Source organism: Rutilus rutilus (genome assembly GCF_951802725.1).
Source record: "Rutilus rutilus genome assembly, chromosome: 8".
Classification (NCBI taxonomy): Eukaryota; Metazoa; Chordata; class Actinopteri; order Cypriniformes; family Leuciscidae; genus Rutilus; species Rutilus rutilus.
Genome location: NC_140222.1, coordinates 30,106,593 through 30,127,169, shown reverse-complemented (window position 1 = coordinate 30,127,169; position 20,577 = coordinate 30,106,593). Strand labels below are relative to the sequence as shown.

At 39.6% G+C, this 20,577-nt stretch overlaps 1 protein-coding gene across 3 annotated transcripts in view; it reads right to left on the bottom strand.

Moving 5' to 3' along the window:
* Window positions 1-20,577, bottom strand: part of dennd1b (DENN/MADD domain containing 1B) — an 89,981-nt gene that overhangs the window by 50,943 nt on the left and 18,461 nt on the right. For all 3 annotated transcript variants that reach the window (XM_084415983.1, XM_084415981.1, XM_084415982.1), the window contains exons 3-5: window positions 14,914-14,957; window positions 3,301-3,350; window positions 2,468-2,587 (exon numbers count right to left, since the gene is read on the bottom strand). In XM_084415983.1, coding sequence (XP_084272109.1) covers window positions 2,468-2,587; window positions 3,301-3,350; window positions 14,914-14,957 — 214 coding nt within the window. The remainder of the gene's footprint in view (window positions 1-2,467; window positions 2,588-3,300; window positions 3,351-14,913; window positions 14,958-20,577) is intronic.

Sequence of the window (20,577 nt, the reverse complement as noted above, 5' to 3'; positions counted from 1 at the left end):
AACTGACCACCAATGAATGAGAGAATGTGTAGGTCATGACACGGTTAAAAAAGATGAATTTGTATTTTCAAGAATTAAGTGTGAGCTACTTAAGTACTTCTACTGAGCTGAAACTTAAATAAAACCATGCGACTGCACTGTAAAAAATTATATGATTAATAAGTTATTTCCACAAATATATATTTTTTTACATTACTTTAGCTCATCAAAATAAGTTGAGCAGTTTTTAGCAGTTTTTATAAGTTATACAAGATTCAACTCGTTTTTTTAAAGTCAGTTTAATGTAATTTAAGTTGAAATGTACTTAAAAATTCAGCAACTTTTTTTCAGTTTGCTAGACAAAAGAACCCCACAAAAAAAAAAAATATATATATATATACACACATAGTATAAAAACGTAATAAAATATTAAATATTCTGTACTATTTCTAGTTAAAGGGGGAAATCAAATCATTCATTTTTCAATTTAACTTCTGAAAACAAATTACTTCCGTTATTAATTAATAACAATAAACAATATTTTTACTGATTTAGAACAATCTCACTAGTGGTCTCAGACTTTAGAATCCCACTATAAATCAATCTAAACTCATTTTCTGCATTTATGACGTTTTACACTGCATGCATGGTCTTTGGTTTGTCTTGTACGCCTGTACGATCTAATCGGCCCTTAAATCAACAAGCGTCCTAAATCATCAGAGGTATTTAGGAGCTTTAAAATCAAGTCAGCTTGCACCTTGTATCCTTCCCAGGATGAGATATGATTACACCCTGACTTTTCCTGAGTTTTATGTTCAGCTAAGGAAAAGAAATATCCCTAAATGACTACTAACTGAAGAAAACTTCTGCCGTCTGAGGAAGACGCCAAGTCGGGTCCCAGCCATCAAATAAAACCGGCGAGAGAGAGAGAGAGAGAGAGAGAGAGAGAGAGAGAGGGTCTATTTCATCTGGGGTCTAGCAGATGTCCGAAGGCTATGTGCTCAGAGTGTCCGAGGGCCGAATGGGCAGAGAGGGTGGGGTCAAACGGAACGCTTGTGTTTTTGAAGTGGTTTGGCCCCAAGGAACCCTGGCCTATTTGGCCTGGGCTAAACCTGCAAAGCTACAAAGGGCTGTCCACATAAAACTGTCCCTCTCATTAGGCAACTTCCTTGTGTAAGCTTAGGTGACAATTTTATGGTCCCAGCACTTCAACAATCACAAGGACACAAACTGTTTTAATTACTTTTCTTTTATATTCTGGTGGAGAGTGTAAATGTGTGTGAATAAGAAAAAGTGTTACCTTACAAAAATCTAAAATTGTATATTTGAAACAATTATTTATATATCAGTTTGTTTATATATATATATATATATATATACACGTAAGTCTGTACTGTATAGACTGTAAGTCTGTACTGTATAGACTGTAAGACTGTACGTCAATACATATACATAGTTTCAAATGTTATATATAAAACATATATATAAAAGGGGGTAGAAAAACAAAACTTTCTTTAGGTCTTCTGTTACGTTTCTCCAAGTTCTTTCCAAATAGATGACAAACAAAAGAAGTCTTGGGTCTTAATGAAAAAAAAAAAAAAAAAAAAATGAACAAACCGTTCAAATCCATTTCTTATTATGAATGAAGGAAGCCATGCAAACTACTCAGAATGCATAATGAATTTTATACATCATATGTCAAATGAATTAGCATGTAAAACTCAGTGAAAGGGACAGGGGAGACTCTTGCTAATTGGCAGCAGGGCTTTATGCATAATTATTGGTGAACCGTCTCCGGCATGCCTCTGTGCCTGAATAACGAGTGGAGAGAGAGAGAAACACACACACACACACACACACACACACACACACACACACACACACACACACACAAAACAAAGGCCATCCTGGCTGGGACGGGAGGAGGAGAGATCTCGACAGCAGCTCATCATGACGATGATAAACCTGCGATTGTCCATCAATACCGTGTAGACGGAGAGGGAAAAAAATGTGATATGTCCCAGTTGAGCTGCTCTGAATTACTAAATGACTTTGTATTATTAAATACACTGGTTTAGCGTTTATGTAACAGTAACAGTCTTCTATCTGCTGCTTTCCATTCTCAATGGAACGGTTCAGACTGAAAATATGAAAGCGTATTATGATCTAAAAATACAATATTTTTATCCGTGTTTATTATTATTTCATAAAAGTGAATTATTGTTGGTTTCAAATCCCTTTATTTCAGAATCTATAATTCATCTGGAATTGGTTTCCCTTAAACAGGAAAATGGACACATGGAATTTTTCAAGAAATTGCCTAATGAGTCGATAGGCTACATCAAACTATAAATCCATAACATATTATTAATAATAAAAACAGACAGCAAATGGGCAAAATTCAAAACTAATTATGCACTTTAAAAGTTTAAAAAGTGCATAAATAAACAAACAATCCGTTCTGACATTAGTAATGATAATCTCTTACCTGAGCAAACAGATGCAGACCCTGCAGCCGGACGTCAGCCGACAGAAACCGAACCTCTGCTTGCTCTCAATGTCTGTGAGCACAAACGTGAAGTTCTGGCCCACCTGAGTCTGGGACACTCTTCAGTCCACCACAAAGAGAGGAAAAAACAAGTTTGACATTAATCTTTTATCAAACTGTTCACTTGAATTATATTTGATGGAATGGTCCGAGTATTAACCAGTGACTGTAACTTTTAGCATTATCATAATCATAAAAGAGCAAAATTCACTCATATCTGATGTCAAATATCAGAAAAGCTCATTCTACATGCATTCACTAATTTCATTTCCATTTGGCAGCAGAAATATTGTATCACATTTAAGGTTGCAAGAACTAAACAAATGGTGACAGTGTAGTTTATCTCCACTAGATGGCAGCAAGAAAGCTTCAGCTGGAAGGAAGTGAACTCACACAGCACATCAACTACACAACGGCACTTTCCATTTTTCATTTCCAAGAGCAAACAAGCCAACACACACACAGTGCTGTTTATTCAGGTGACGTGTCTAACATCATGCCAGTTAGGAGAGACATGCAAACACATTGTCTACTGGGGGGGAGGCGGAGATCTTAATTTCTACTAAGGCGTTTTATTTCTCCGGACCTCTAAGTGAAGGGTCTGACATTAGAGACCAGTACTACTGGAACCAAAGGAGGTGTGCGGCTCCTCCCTGTGAGTCATTTACGACAGCCTCTTAAACATGTTTGAATGAGTGTTGTATAAACATCCTAATTTTTCCCAATTCACACATCGATTGATTTCTTTTCTGGAAGCATGAGGGACGTCCTACCTTTCTACGTCAAATGGGAAACAGAACTTAGGCACTGTCTGCAGGACCTCCTGAAAAGAAACAAGAAGAGACATTATGCGTCATTCAAATCACGTCAATTAATTTAAGGATAAGCCTTAATTACTGACTTAATGATAATGACATGACACGATATGATAAAGAGGATTATGTGACAAACAGAGATCTTGCCAGGGTGTTGCTAATGTGTTCTGAGTGTTTTAGTGCAATGCTAAAAGGTTGCATATTGCCAACTTCATGTCTCCATGATATTCTGGTGCTCAGATACGGCTCTAATGTCTGTCTAAAGAATTTTCGTCTGCCAGGCAAAAATCATAAGTGCAATTGATTAGAAAAGTAAAAACACATTTTCTCAACAAACTGCATGGTTTGGAGTACACATTGTGTTAATCAAATGAAACGGCTTAATTTGAAATATACATTCTTTAAGCAGAACATTAACTGGCAAACAAATGTATTTACGTTTTTAGTGCATTGTTAAATGGTTGCTTGGTGGCTGCGTATTGTCTCAAGAGCCCAACTCCACGTTTCTGCGATATTCTGCTCCCTAGATGCGGTTCTAATTTAAATCTAGGGGACTTTTTTCCTGTTTTATTTATTTTGTCTGCCAGACGAAAATCATGAGTTCAATTGATTCGAAGAGTGAAATCACATCACTTTTCTCAAACATACTCCTATAGGTGTAAATCAGTTTCAAATAACTATTCATTAAGCAGAACAGTAGCTGGGAAACAAATGAGCAAACGAATGGATTTAAAGGGAAACGACACCAAGCTGACGTAAAGGGGAGGGCGTTCAGAGGCTAAAATAATTAGCGGCCATTAGCTCATTGATCGTTTCGCTTGAGGTGTGGGGACGACGGAGTTGACGGCAGATTGTTGGAACAATGGCTGAGCAGCACTAGGGGTTCAGAGGAGGTGCGGAAAGGATGGGGGGGGCAAAAGTAGGCCCAGCCTTTGGGGCTTTACCTTCCCGCACAGCCCCAGAGGGAGAGTCCTAGCACCAGCAGCATATGGATTTCCATAGCCATATGGGTTAGCCACGTCTGGCCAGTCCTGCACTGTAGACTAGCCATGGGGAACTGCCAGTGATCCCCTGCTCAAAGTATAACAAGCTGCGACCATTCAGATGAATGGTGCCGATGTTTTTTGGGGCAGCTGGGTAGTTCAAAAGCGGCTTCCATACCCGTACCTGCACTTTTAAACAAAATTAGCCGTTCAACGTGCATGTATGTGCACCAGCCTGCGAGGGTGTCTGTTTTTATTCGCGTATATATGCATATGCGGCGCGGATGATGACTGGTTGCTGTTCTCGGTGGGAGGCGGTGGTGCTGATGGGGGAAGACAGAGTGAGAGAGTTAGTATGTGATACAGAGAGCGGCGAGGAGATTGAAGGCTCTGGCAGGCGAGAGAGGAACGTTGGCAGCGGCAGAAACATCCTCGCCGTGTCGTGGCGCGGCGGATGACTGTACGGCACTAAAGCTGTCACGCGAACGCAAGCCTGATGCTGCCGTATGTGACTGCTACTATCATTAACTCCTATAGGCGCTTCCCCCGAGTGTTTATGCCAAGCTGCGCCACGCTTTTGCAGAAGTGTATGCAAACGGATGCAACACAAATAAAATCGTCTCCTTCGCAGATGCAGAAGTTGTCGCCGGTCCCACACTGGCCTGCTTGACGCCAGTCAATGCTGGTCCCTGCTGTCAATCTGAGCTGTTAGACAGGAACTAGCGAATAAAATTCATACTGGATATTATATTCAGACTAGACGAAAGACAATATTTTAGATGACATGCAGCTGAATGAATGCATTCATAATGCCGTATCAATTGAAACAATCTAAAGAGTTAAATAAACACAAAAAAAGCCATGATTAAGACCACAGAAACTCCAAAGCCTGCGCCTTCATTAAATGTCAACATGAAATGGCATTTGCAACAATTTGTAATTTCTAATTGTGACAATTTGTAAAAAAAAAAATATATATATAATAATTCATAGGGAGACCTTGATAAGTGGTCTCGATATAATAGATGCTAAGAGGGAAACAATTTTATTTATTTTTTTGTCCATTCAATGAGAGTCAATGGGGTCCAAAAAATCATCGTATTTATTCTGCATGCTCTGCAAGTCATTCAGGTTTGGAACGAAGTAAATTATGACAAAATGTCAGTTTTTCGGTTGTGGAACAGGTTGTGGTGAAACATTACAATGATATTTATTTGAACTCAAAGTAGCAGAAATGTGCATTAAAGTAAATTCTGATTGTATATTTATTTACTTCAAGTGATTTTCGAACCCATTCATATCCATTAAACCTGAGCCACTTGGCTTCCGGCATCCGAGTGAAATATTCTCACGATTCTCCTCCAGGTTTTAGTAGATCTAAATCTCTGTACGCATGTGCATTACGCACCTCTTTCTCTCAGAGTTTTATTACTATTCATCCAGGTGATCGGGGGACTACACCAAAGCGTGCTCTGGGAGGAGAGTCAGATCCTGTGAAGAGGTGGAACGTGAGTTGCTATCGTTCCTGTTGTTTGGTTGTACTGTTTTCCCCTTTCTCTGCCTCCCTCCCAACCATTTTCCCAAGACAAAAGAATATAAAACAGCTAATGCATTTACAACTCACTGGAGGAGGCAGGGTGAACTCTGCAGGCTGCATTATTTATTTACTGTTGAGACAGGGATATCACTCAATGAGACAGCAGTCTCCATTCCCCCCTGGTCCCAATGCGGAGGCCTACAATCACAGCTTCTCTATCACTATCTCTCTCTCTCCTCCACCAGCAGCATTTATTACCGCCCCACGCTACCGGGAGACACTACCGCTCCCTCCCTGAACTCCCTGCAGAGGAAGAGAGCTTCTGCTGGGCTGGATGGAAGCAGAAGATCCACCACACTGGCATCAGCATCAGCAGATATCAGGGGGCTTCTGCATAATGACAGCGTTCACACCTCAAGACAGAACTGCCCGATTCCAATGGAATGGGTGCTCGAAATAGTGGAACCACAACTCAGACGCGCAATCAGTGTCAAGTAGTTGAGGATAGGGAAACATTTGACTATAAGGGTGCTTTCAAAGCAGCAATTACTACAAACATGTTGTAGTTAGACTGATGTGTTAAAAAAAAAAGCAATTTCAATGTATTTCTAAATATGTATTTGGCCTGGATAGGGTTTAAAAAGCCAGATTCGTTATGATTTTTGTGCATAACACTGTCATAAAAAAAAAAAAAAAAAAAAACGTCATTTGCGAAACTTAACGAACTATTTTTGATAATTGCGACATTTCTCGTAACAGCAACTTTTTCTCATTATTGTAACTATTTCTTAATTGCAACTTAAATTTAGATAATTGTGACATTATTTTAAACAATTTTGGACAACTGCGACTATTTTGAACGACAATTGCAACATTCTTTTTATTGCCACTGCTACTTTATTAATTATAACCATTTCACATAAAGCAAATTTCTCATAATTGCAACTATATTTCTCATAATTGTAACATCTGCAACTATTTAAATTGCTGCAACTGTATTTTGAACTGCAACTACTTCTCAACTTTATTTCTCGTAATTGCAATTTTTATGTAAATGCCAATTTATTTGTATCAATTGCAACTTTTTGACACAACTGCAAATGTGTTTCTCTGACAATTCCGTTTTCTTTTTTTTACTCAGAAATGGGCTTCTATAAAAAAAAAAAAAAAACAGATCTGTGTCACATCTGTAAGGAGAAAAAGAAATCAGATTCAGGCCACATTCAGCTGCAGCGTGAACGTAGCCAATGTTACTAGGTGATGTGAACGTTAGAGTTGAATATTTAGATGGTAACAGTAAGACCAGAATGGGAGGGAGGGAGGGAGGGAGGGAGAAAAAGAAAAGGGAGAGAGAGAAAGATGTTGTGAGTGGGAACTAAGCGGTGCACCGGATGAGCGAGTGAAAAGCATTTCTTCATTCTGTCAATACTGGGATGAAGGAGGGAGGGGGTGCGAGAGATATGTGGTGAGAAATAGAGGGAGAAAGAAAAGGAGAGAAAGAGGCAGAAGGAAGGTAAGGGAGAGAAAGCATGAGAACTGAGATATATAGACAGGCAGGCAGACAGACCGACAGACGAAGATAGGAGAGAAAAGAGAGATAAGGTGGGAGAAAGACAGGAATAGAGAGCGAGAGAGAGACAGCAAACTCCCCCTTTCTCTTTCCAAGCTGGTGGGATTCCTCCCCAGGGGTTTCTGTCTTTAAACCTCCATGCTCTTTAAAAATTCTGCCAGCCAGCAGGTCTACACGGCGCTATGGAACTGTCTCCAGCAGGGGAGAAGTGTGTGATTGTGTGTGTGTGTGTGTGTGTATCTGAGGAAAGAGAGAAAGAGACAGAGACTGGCAGAGCCACCATGCTGACGGCACCGAGATCCCAGTGACAGGTTCAAACCCAATCTCCCCACAGGTCAGTGTTCACTGTACCCCCAAACCCCAATTAAGTCCTGCTTTTTCTTTCTCCATATCCCTCTCTCTCTGGGTGTCAGGGAATGAGCCATAACACATGCAGCACCCCGTGGTTATGATGACGAAAATGCTACTGGGTCCAAAATCAAATGCGTCTACTACTACAATTACTACATTTTCTTAAGGAAACGTGAGCGCTGCTCGCCTGTGCAAAGCTCGCCGTCACGATGCTAGAATATTGGTGGTGGTTGCTATGCTGTTGCTAAGGTGTGGTTTCATAGCGTTACATGGTTGTTAGGGTGTTCTGGGTGGTTGCTAGGCGTTCGCTTACTGATATAAACCTTATGTAGCCACGCCCCTTTTTAAAACTGCGCTTGTTGTGTTCTGTCTTCCGGTCTGTATTCCCACAGCATGAAGGTAAGATCTTACAGATTTATGATTGAACTGCTCGTTTTAAAATATTCCCGGTTTATGACATCTGTAATGACATTACAATCTCATTCTCTACAATAAGTAAATCCACTTCACCAGCTAATTACTCTTCGACAGCGATGCCATAGAAATATACAGAGCTATCGCAAAAACCGAAGTTCAAAAATCAAATTCTGCGTGCTTGTTTCTCTGGTGCATACGGTCTATTCTGGTCTAAATATGGCTCTGGTCCCTCCAACAATGTAAATTCTCCCGCGATATGAAAATAGTGTTCTCGATCACAACAGAAAAATAAAGACAACTGTAACTACTCAAAATTGAAACTTTATTTTGCACAATTGCAATGTTTTTTCTCACAATCGCAACTTTACTTAACGTAACTGCAAATGTTTCCCATAAATGCTATTTTATTTAACAATTACGACTATTTCTCAATAAATGTGACTTGGTTTCTCATGGATAATTGTGAATATTTTTGTGAATTATTTAGTCTAGCCTATAAAAAACGACATGGCTAAGGAAAGAACATTAAGGTCAACTGTAACTACTTTTTTATCAATGTTTTATCTCACAGCGCAACTTTACTTCTTGTAACTGCAACAGTATCTCATGAATGCTACTTTATCTAACAAATGCAACATATTCTCATAACTGCGGCTTAATTTCTTGTAATTGTAACAAATTTGCTACAATTCCTTGCAAATGTTTTGCAAAATTACGAATTACAAAATGTCTTTAGGTTTGGCCTTTAAAAACATCATGGCTAAGCAATAACCATTAATTAAAATGTAAAGCTTCAAATCAGATTCATTTTAAAATCAACTTTATTTATATTGCCAACATAATGATATTAAATAAATGTTTAAATGAATGATACCTGATATTAGACAGCGCATAAAGTCGTGTCCATCCATGACATGGTCATGCAGGTTTGAAGTGCTGTAGCTTAAAGCGTATATTCTCTAATAGAACCGGCGCCTGATGCAACGGCACATCAATGGGGATAAAATAATCGTCTGCCTTCTCTGGACCCTCAAATCTCCAACCAAGATTCCTTTCATTACGTTTTAATCGTATGCTGCTAGCTTGCCGCTTTTGACCCTGCACTACGTGCCTTTAATAAGTGCCGACTTCGCCCCTGGATCGAGGCAAAGTGCTAAAGGGGTAGCTCTTCCAGAGTTTCAAATTGACACAGGGCATTACATTTTCACTTGAAACGAGCCAAACAGAGCGGGAGGTGGTTGATTTCTCTTCTTTAGCCCTCATCTTCCTTTCTTTTTTGCGGCTTCTTGCGCTGACCCTTAGGTGGTAAAAAGCTAATATTCGGTGTGCTGGCACAGAGGTTATTTCTTTCCCGCGCAAACACGCCGTCTGTCTGAGACTGCTTAAGGAAATGTAGCAGGTGATGTATTGATCCTCTGCCCACTTCAAGAACTGACAAGTGCGTGACAGGACCGCTGGGAGGAGACACGGGGCAGTGTGGATACGCAACCTTCACGCTAACAACCCCAAGCCTTCCAACACCAGCTTCACTAGGCCTGTGGTCACTGGAAGCCAGAGTTTTATAGTGCTACGCATGAGAAAAGGGTTTCTGAAAAAAAACGAAAACTGGCCCTCGAGACAAAAAATTTAGAATGTAAATGAGGAATAATGGTGTAAAATTGTTTCAATTCCTAATTTTCCAAATTAATACAGAGATTCAATCAAATTTAGCTCATTAGCCAAGTTTGCACGATCAATAAGCTACTACACGTTTGCTAGGTGGTTTCCAGGGTGTTCTGAAGTGGTTTTTAGGTGGTTCAAAGGGAAAGGAGCCCACCCACAAGTATCTATTATATTCAGGCTGCTAATACGGTGTACAAACAACAAGGTTTCGCTTAATTTCGAAAGCAAACGCAGGCGGATAGATTTTCCAAAACACTCTGCAATGAATATATTAATGTGACGGGTAAGCGTTTTTTGTTCTTAAGAATACACAACTGATATTCTACTGGGCCAAGCTGAGATTCAGCTACATATGCCCGAGAACCACAGAGCCAGAAACATCATTAATTGAGTGCCAAGTGGCCTGGGGGATTTTCTGCGTTTAAGCTGTCAACTCCCATTGGACCACGCGATCGCTCGCTCACTCACACTCGCTCTCTCTCTCTCTCTCTCTTTCTCTCAGCTGTGGCTAGAAGCTACATCAAGCGTGTTGAGTCTCTGAGAAACGCAACCACCACCCCCTCATGCTCTCTCTCTCCGTCTATCTCTTCCTCCACCAAACCAGGACATCCTGCACTTTGGGCCAACGACAAGTGTTTCCTTCCTCGATTGAGGTTTGTCGCACTATGCAAATCTCAAGAGGTTTGAGAGAGCTAGAATACTTAAAGATAACATTTAAAATGGCAGGTCATCGTGCAGTTCTTAATTTCAGTTCACTACGTGGACTGAAACTGTGGCTGCGAAGGGAAGTAAAACCGACGAACGACCAATCATCCCGTTCCACATCCAAAGAGGACGTGAGACCAGAGTTGAAAATATCCCTTTTATTTTATTTGTTTGCAAGATGTCACTTTCTTGATGAATAAGTCAATGTCTGAGACATCCGATGTAATGAAGACTGTTTCCTACAAGCACCCTCCAGCGTTTCTGGCACTGCTAACAGAAAAAAACCATGAAGAGAACGCTTTTTTCCCGTTCTCAAAGCCCTAAGGTCAGGGTAATCAGACGCCACGGGCAACAGCGTGGCCTTAGTGAGGATGTCTCGACTAGCCTGATGCAAAGGCCAGCTAACTGGGCCCGGCCTTCACATTACCCACTCTCTGGAGATCTGAACTGAGGAAAAATCTCCCAAATGAGACGAGTAAGGGATACCCCAAGAGCAAGGCATGGCCCCCCTTTCCATTCCTCCAGCTCCGGCAGTCGATGTTCTTCTCAATCACGGCTCATCTCGCACATGCCCTCCATGTTAAAGCGTTGAAACCACACCGACGCTCTTCGTGCTCCTTGATGATGCTCCGCTGGCTGGCCTTCCCCCCGGGCTGCTGGTGCGTGTCCTGCAGAGGAGGGGGTGAAGCGTGGGGGGAAAGGCTACCAATCATGAAGTGTCAGGCTTGGGGCATATGATTGTACACTGTGTCAAAGCTAGACAAATATTTGCCCCGCGAGGCTCCGGGGACGCAGTTTCTCGCTTTGTTACATGAGCTGTAGCTTCACTCAGCATGCCGGTTTACCGCCTAACTAAGGAGATGGAGGGCCGGGTGACATCTGGAGGCTCCTGTGAAACTCTCCAACATCCATCAGGTCAAACACACTCCGCTGGTGGCTTGGAATGTGATGTTAGCGCTGCGCTATTCCCTTTGGGATACAAAAGCAATGCTTGAGAAACGTGTAAATCTCAAGGATGTGCATGATAAGGTCAAGGTTAAAGGTTAAATTTGAGATGGATAAACAAGGCAATATGATTATCTCCTAAATGCAGGATAGCAGGCCTTGCTTAACCCTAAGACTCGTTTAACACAACCTATAACGGCTTACTGTTTTTATAAAACAGCGATATGAAATACACAAATATTTAACAATTATATTCATTTAATTGTTTCAGTTGAAATCTTAACACAGAATTCAACTGATGTGCAGCCACAGGTTTGTGTAAATCAGATTTCTCATCCAATCAGATTTCAGAGCAAAAACTATATAATAATAATGTATTGATACTGGGAGCCCAAATCGTTTGTTCTCCCGCCTCTTCTGTACATAATTTCCTGTCCTTAAAAAAAAAAAAATAATAATAATAATATAGCATAAATATTTATATAAATATAATTTTTCACATCATTGTTTTTATTTATTTATAAAAGTATATCATAAAAATAAAATAATGATGTATAAAACACATTGATTTATCTTTTCAGCTTTTGCCTTTTAATAGTATGGTGCAGAACTTGGACTGTAGGGGGAACAGGACTGGCACAGGTTGGACAGTAAATCACTCTCATATTAGTTTAAATATATAAACGACGCACAAATACTGTGCAAATCTTTCAAGCTTTCTCCGGGCACAGACTCCAGATTCCCTGCTAATAACCATAACTGCACCTGTTAGTAAAAAGCAACTTTAAAATTTGCTGCACTGTGCTATAAAAGCACCAAGGAAAAAGAGATTTGTGATTTCTCAGTGTTACTATATAATTACAAATTAAACTTCCCACTGAGATTATACATAGAGCACAAAGATAAGACGGTGCTTTACAGGGTTCAAGACACTGTGACACATTTACTGCACGCAACAGTAAAAGAGGAGAACAGCTAATCTCTCCAGTTATTTACGAGCTGGTGCTCCTTAACCCGTCATCAATGAAAACATGAGGCTTTTCGTTGCAAATCCTTTCAAATAACTTCAAATAATGTCAGTTTCTATGGTAAGCGCAGGAATAATAACCCGCATATGCATATCTGTTTAATTTCTTTTATTTTTCCCTTTAAACTGACATCCGGAAAGAGATCTGAGAGAGACTGTGGCAATAAAGTCTCGCTTTTCCATCTGTCTGCTTCATTTGCAAAAAAATGGCCTCCTTGCGATTCAGATATATACGGCTCTCTAGCTGCTCCACATGGCAGCTGTAGGTGACCGCGGCCACGGCGAGTCTCTGGGGCCGAGGGATTGCACTTCATATTTCGCCGCCCTCTGTGCCAGCTTCCAGTCTGTTCGCCCCTCATTTAGAGTCCCTATTCGAGCAGAGCGGGTAGTGGAAGAGAGGAGGATAAAAAATCAATTCATATTTCCATAATCCACAGTCCTGTCTGTCTCCGTCTCTTCCCTCGCCCTCTCTCTCTCTCTCTCTCTCTCTCTCTCTCGTTCCCCTGGGGTAAAGTAACCCCTCCACCCCGATCTACGGCCTACAACTGTCATTACGCGCCGCAACAATAAGAGGATAAACAAAGGAGGCCTGTAGAGATCGGAGCTGCTGCTGCCATATGCTGGCTAACTTCGGGGAAAAAAGGGATTTCGGCGGATAGAGAGGGAGCAGCCGTACAAAGACGCGAAAAGAGCCTAATCCTGGTAATGAGGCGACTCAATGAGGGCCTTTATGTCAATGTGGAAAAGGCCGATCCATCTGTACACATCTTAAACTAGAAACGATCTTGTCACCAAACAAGCTGAGCGGAGACTTTTCTGGAGGAGTTTTTTAAGTTTTCTTATAGTCTTTTTATTCGTCGACATTTAAATTACGCTTCTTGCAGGCTAAGCATGCAGTTTCTGAAGCATCTCTGCAAAACACTGATGAAGACCAAAGTGCACATGAAAGCCAAAGATGCTCAGGTCGCCTTTCTTTCATTCTCATTGTAGCTCATAATGAACCGTCCAACTTGCTTTGCTGAGAGAAGAGGCGTGTACATGGAGACCTTGAGGCCGAGTGAGCAGAAAAAAAGTGTGAAAACCGCAACGCTGCACTATGACCCAGGCCCAGACCCAGACCCACTTCTGCTTGTGCAGAGAACACATATGACCTAAACTACACTGAAGCAACAACACAAATGCTAACATTTCAATTCTTCTTTTACTGATAATAGTTTCAGAAGTTCTGCAATGCCTATTTGAAGGAAGTTGAATCATTAAGAGGGCAATAAAATGATACGTGTGAAAGATTTTTAACTTATAATTAGTGCTCAACTGATACGAGTTTTTAACATCCAATGCCAATATATAGAGAGCAGCATCACCAATGTAATGCAGATATACATGATTCCAAATTTAAATGTTTATTTAGAATATACATATAATTGTATATAATATTTAAAATGTAAATTTTTAAATATTAAAGTTTTTATATATATATATATATATATATTTTTTTTTTTTATAAAAAACTATATTTGAACACACACATATACATACATATACGCATATATGTATATATATATATATAGCAAATAAGATATATTTAAAGTATAACATTAAATACTTGCATGTTTTAAATATGAATACTTAAAAATATGTAAAAAAATATATAAATAATATTCAATTAATACATTTTATATTTAAATAAAATTTTAAATAAAAATATATATTTTAAAAATCCAACTATCTACTAAAGTATCTATCTAAAAATATAAATATTATTTAAAAATAAATATTTAAAAACATCATAACATAACATAAAACAAAACAAAACATAAAACATAACAGCATAAAAAAACATGAAACATAAAATATAAAATAAAACATAAGATAAAAAAACATAACATTACAAAACATAACATAAAACATCACATATTTTGGAACTGACACTAGGTTGAATGTGATGTGATAACTTAAAAATAGGCAAATATCAGCTGATTAAGCAGATATTTCAGTCTATTACTACTCTTATTACACGCTTATTATGCGTTACTAGTGTGATATAGTACCAACCCATGAGTGACACACAGCTGTACTGGTGTGAGATACAGCGGTGGGCGTACGAAGAAGCTCCATCCGCACCCATTCACATCACAGCCAGCTGATAATTACCAGAACAACGCTTATTGAAGACCTGCTCACCGCTTTTCATTATCAGCAACATCACACCGCATGAGAGAGAAAGAGAGAGAGAAGGAAGGAGGTGAGGAGGGAGGGAAGGAGGCCTTAGGAGCAGGAGGGGTCGTGGATGTGGTGCTGGTGGGTTAGGTGCAGGGGGTGGGGGGGTGGGGGGGGTACGAAGAGAAAAAAAAAAAGTTCCTCTGTCTCCAACCTGGTCTCCAAAGTCCTGAGGGAACTTCCACAGCACTGTCGGATCTGTAAGAAATTGACAGACAGCATTAATCAGCAACCACGCACCGTTCAGAACACATACATATTAATGAAGGGGGTGGGGGCAAGGGTGGTTTCTCCTATGTGTCGGCACACCGCGGCAACGAGCAGAGGCATGGAACGTTCTGCATATGCAAATGCCATCCGGTTAGATAGAGGCCTTTAGAAACACAGACACAGAGACAATACTCCACTACCTGCAGAAACAGCAGATGTGTGGCGCTGCATTAATATTTCACACCTAAATTTGTCAAAGGAAAGCCTTTGCTGCAGCCGTTTAAAAATATAATGTTCACATTCAAAATATGAATTAATTTATTATTTATTTTTATAAATATTATATGTCATAGGCCAGGGGTGGGCAACTCCGTCCCTCAAGAAATATCAAATACGAATACATTAATAATAATAGTTATTTTTATTATATATAAAACAAATAAAATCAATTATAATTAAAATAAATAAAACCAATTTTATTATAATTTTATGTTTTAAGTACATTTTTATTAATTATTATTATTATTATTATTATTATCATCAATGTGTCAGAGCATGTGTGCTACTGCTAACCAATGTATTGGAGTTAATAACTTAACATATTAACTCTGTTTTTTTTTTACACATAGTATTATTTTAGATATTTGGTGAAATGCCATAATCTGACATAAATAAGTGTGTGCAGACTTGGAAACGCCTTGTGACACATAATAAGGCAGCACTCCAGACGCCTCTGCTATGAGTCACTCTAAAGAGATCAGCTTGGACCACAAAACAACAACTCAATGTCTGCTGAAGGTCAATGTGAGAACCCTGAAACAATGAGTTTGGTGCACAGACACACACAGGGTGTGCAAGGAACGTCTGATCTACAACCTCCATGTTATGACAATAGGGTTGTGAATTTTTGCGCAAATCGATATTGCAGACAAAAAAGTCCAATGTCTATTGTCAATAGTGTAGTGATGCATGAAGCCCAGCACACAGAAGACAATGTCAAATCAAGCAGGTTTCTGTTGGTCCACACAGCGAATCTGTGACCTACTTGAACCTACCTTAAACCATATGCGAAATTCCAGATTTTGTGGATTCCTATTGAAATAACTGGACTTGTTTCCTATGTCACCACATTAAATATTTGGCAACCAAAACAAAAGTTCCAAACAGCAACACCTCTTCATCTAAGGTAGAATTCAGAGTATAACTGACCTTGCATCATATACCGGGTTTGTTACAGGAAGTTTAAATATCCTGTCTGGTAAAAGATAAATATCATTATCACACAGAACTTGTACAACCATGACACAGAACTAAAGGTTCGTTTGCATATATATCATACATTTAATGGGAGAAATCCAGTCATTTCAATAGGAATCTGCAAGATTGGGAATTTTGCGTGAGGGCGAGACAGATTTCACTTGTGTTAAAGTTGCTCACATGAATTCATTGCTTTGACCAACAGAAAGCTACTTGGTTTGAAAGTGACTTCTGTGTGGACAGTGCTTCATGCCTCACTACACTATATTGACAATAGACAACGGACCTTTTGTCGCAAATTTCACCAAAACTTCACTGTTGTGACCTTTGGACTAGTCAGAGCTAAGAAAGTTCACACTTTTCACTGGTGCGATTGTTCTGTTAGTGTGAACGCTGCCATCTAAAACCTGGTGTGCACCAAACAAGTGGACTGAGACTGCTGAAAAGTCTCGGTCCACTTCCAAATGAACTCTGGTGCGGTTCAACTGAACCAAAGACATCTAAACAAACCAAAACCAGGACATGATGTCAAAAGATGCGACCCTAAAAATGTGACCTGGTTTTTCTCGTCATAGAAGCCATGTTGCCCATTACAGTTCGGTACAGACATCAGAACCGCGTTTACACATTTTATAAGCTCTTCTCAGCTGGGAAAAATACCATCGTATGTGTGCATATACAACAAGCGCATTTAGTCCAGCACACAAATTTCGTGCCGCCTTCGGCTGTCGACAAAACTATCGACTGCATTCACATTAGGGCTGTGTATTGGCAAGAATCTGGCGATACGATACGTATCACGATACATGGGTCACGATTCAATATATTGCAATATATTTCGATACTGTGCATTAGGCGATATATTGGGATTTTTTTAAAGTAGGACTATAATTTTAGAAAAAATTATATAAAAAAAAAGACATGATGTGCATAAAAGTCAAAGAAGTTTACTTTAGGTTAACAATTCAGTTCACAGAAAATCAGACTGCCAGTTTGGTATTGTGGTTCACAGGTTCTTATTATAGTGAGCAAATTTGTATATTTCTCAAGTAGGCCATAATAAAAGAAAATACAGAGCCCCTGTCACAATACAAAACAACAACGTGAACTGGACGAAAATGAATGAAAGTGAACAAAATGAATGTGTCATATAGGCCTATTGAAATCAAGTTTTTATTTGATAAAAGATTTTAAAAGAACTGGACGCGCGAATGAGGCAAATTAACGTCTGCCGCGCTAAACGCCTCATTCGTGCCACAGGACCTACAGACGCGAGTAAACGCGTCTTTGCATTAACTTAACATTGAAATCACTCGCGCCAGACACTCTATTCGCGTTTGGTGTGAACGCAGCTTCACGGTGCGCGTCCACTACAGCGGCAAAACTACGCTCGGTGCCGCTGGCAACGCTGTAACGTCTCCGCTTTGGGGTGTGTCTGTTACGAGTGTGTTTGTTTTTTTCAACACACGGACAGTATAATCATCATGCACGCGATTACATTTAGAAATAGACAAGCTTTGTTTCCAAATGCACCAAGCAAAGATCCTTTCAATTTTATAAACCCAGCCAATATAATAACAATAAACACATCCAAAATAAAATCTTTAACATATATAAACAACTGCAAAGCATCTAATTTGTAAACAAAATGATTTACGCACTAAATCCATCATAAACTGCCGACCGCGTTTTTCGCTTGATATTTGCATAAAGTCGAGAACTGCCCAACCTTTTGACGCTCTCAGTCGCTCTCAACGCTTTCTCCGGTCCTGCACTGCTGAGCGTGAAGCTCGACTTCCATGGAATGAATTGAAAACGCTTGCTCCGCTCGCTCCGTGCCAGTGGACACGCACCGTTCGGCGAGCCTTTTAAACAACATAAACGTGAACCACCGTCTTACCATGAATATTTTTGGACGTAAAAAAAAAAAAAAAAAAAAAAAAATCGATATTGCGTTTTTGAAAATCGATACAGTATTGCAAAATAAAATATCGCGATACTCATGTGTATCGATTTTTTCTTACACCCCTAATTCACATGCTCCGATAGGCTACCCCTTTTCCACCAACACGGTTCTGTTGCGGATTCCTGGCCTGTGTCCATTCTCTAAGTGTTCGATAGTGATGCACGGATCGCGGTTATATCCGCGAATGCTGCAGATAATCCGCGGCTCAGCCTTGTGGGCAAGAGCGCTGACATGTAGTGCTGTTGCGCTTCGGGCGACCCGTGTTCGAGTCCCAGCTCATGGACCTTTCCCGATCCCAATAATTGTAGTGTGATGGGCAGGTGCAGATATCTAAATCAGAGAATATCATAGGTTTGAGCAGTTGTCGGGTGGATGATTTATTCTTAACAGCAAATCTAGCGCACGAGCCCTAGAGCCCCCTTTAAAGCTCAGGTACAAGTCAATGCACAGACTTTTTCTTTGTTCAATTTGCACACTGAACATGGGTTGGAGCTCTTAATTTTGAACTCTCAAAGTGCACCAGATTAATACATTTATCTGTAAAATGTAATTAATAATAATAATAATAATTACCTTATTATTAAAATACCTAATATATGTGCTTGTAAAAAGTGTTTTCTTCAGCCATGATCAGGATTTTACCACCTCCACCTCGTTTTAAGCCAGGTAAAAAACACTGTTTAGTATCTATAGGGTCGGTAAAAGAAGCAAGTGAACCGAATTACAAGTGTGACCACACCCTGAAAGTATGTTTAAAGCAAAACTACAACGCATGATAATAATAATAAAAAACTGCAGAACCACCAAGCAACCACCTAGAACACCTTATCAACTGCATAACACGCTAATAGTGTAGGTTTTTAGACAAACGGCAGCTAAAACACAATCACATAATAAATCACATCAAGGAGTCAAGTTAAATATGGATTATTTGCACTTCAGCCATTTCCTCTTTCTTGTCAGCATTAATTTAGAGAGTAACAATATGAACTTCCCATCATATTTGAACTGAAACTCTTGCTTCTTCATTCTGATCTAATCCACGCCAACAGTGTTGATGATTCAGTTCTGCTGTGCTAGAAGTGATGTCAGATGAAGCATCTAGCAGAATGAACACTGTGATGATTTAGCATGTCGGGCATGAACCCAACTTCAACCTTCCTTCATCGAATGGATCTCTCCATTTTTCATAGCCGAACCCCTTCTTTTTTGTATCTCCACCCCTATGGACGAATCCACCATAGTAGTCTCACTTCTCTCTGCAAAGGTAAATACGTCCGCATATTCTCCACCGGTGCTGACCAGAGTTCAGAGAGGAAAGGGGGGGGGGGGGGGGGGGGGGAAGTGAAAAGACTGACAAAGGTGCATTACATAATCCCATTGTGAGATTTCACGGACCTTGTCTTATAATATTTTTACAAAGACTGAATTTCCTTCTCCCCAGGGATCTGAAGCCCAACTCCTCCATCTGATCTGGCAGAGTCAGGTCAATTTTATGCTGATTTTATGGGTGAGAGGATGGGAACCACTGCCAGGGAGAGAAAGAGGAACACAAGGGAGAGGAGAGAGAGGGAGAGGGAAAGAGACAAGAATGAAGAGATGCGTCAGAGGGACAGAGAGAGAGAATGATGGGTAGCTGACAATAACATCTTTAAGATTTGGAGGTAAAATTTCAATGAATGTGAAAGTGTATATTTTTAAATGCACCTTTTTCTCTTTTTTTTTCTTTTTTTTTAATTTCCAACTAATGTCATGATTCAATACAGTGTAATGACATCACAATATCAACCTAGATTGGGGATTGAACTCTTCTTTCTTTCTTTTTTTAATTAGTATCTTTATTTAGAAAGGATGCATCAAAAGTGACAATAAAGATATTATGTTACAAAAAGTTATTTTAAACTTTTTATTCTAAGAATCCGGAAAAAAAAAAAATACACAAAATTATTAAGCAGCAGTTTTCAACATTGATAATAATTGTTTTTTGAGCAGCAAATCAGTATATTAGAAGGACATTTTAATTTCTATTCAAACAGAAAAAGGTTATTTGAAATAGCAACATTATTTCAAAATATTACTAGTGTTTTTACTGTATTTTTATCAAATGCCTTGGTGAGGATAAGAGTCTTCTTTCCAAAAATCTCCCCAACCCCTTTTGAAAGGTAGAAAACAATGCCATGTTGTCATAAAATGCATGTGCAAGAAAATTACGTTTAACCAATTTTAGATGTCACAGTGCAGGACACTGCTGTCAATGCGCTCGCATCAACTACTTTGATACAGAGAGGGAAAAGACAATAAAAAGGGTAATAAACAAGAAAAGATTGAACAACAAAAATGGAGGCAAGAGAAAGCGATAGGTGAGAGGGAGGGGTAACAGAGGGG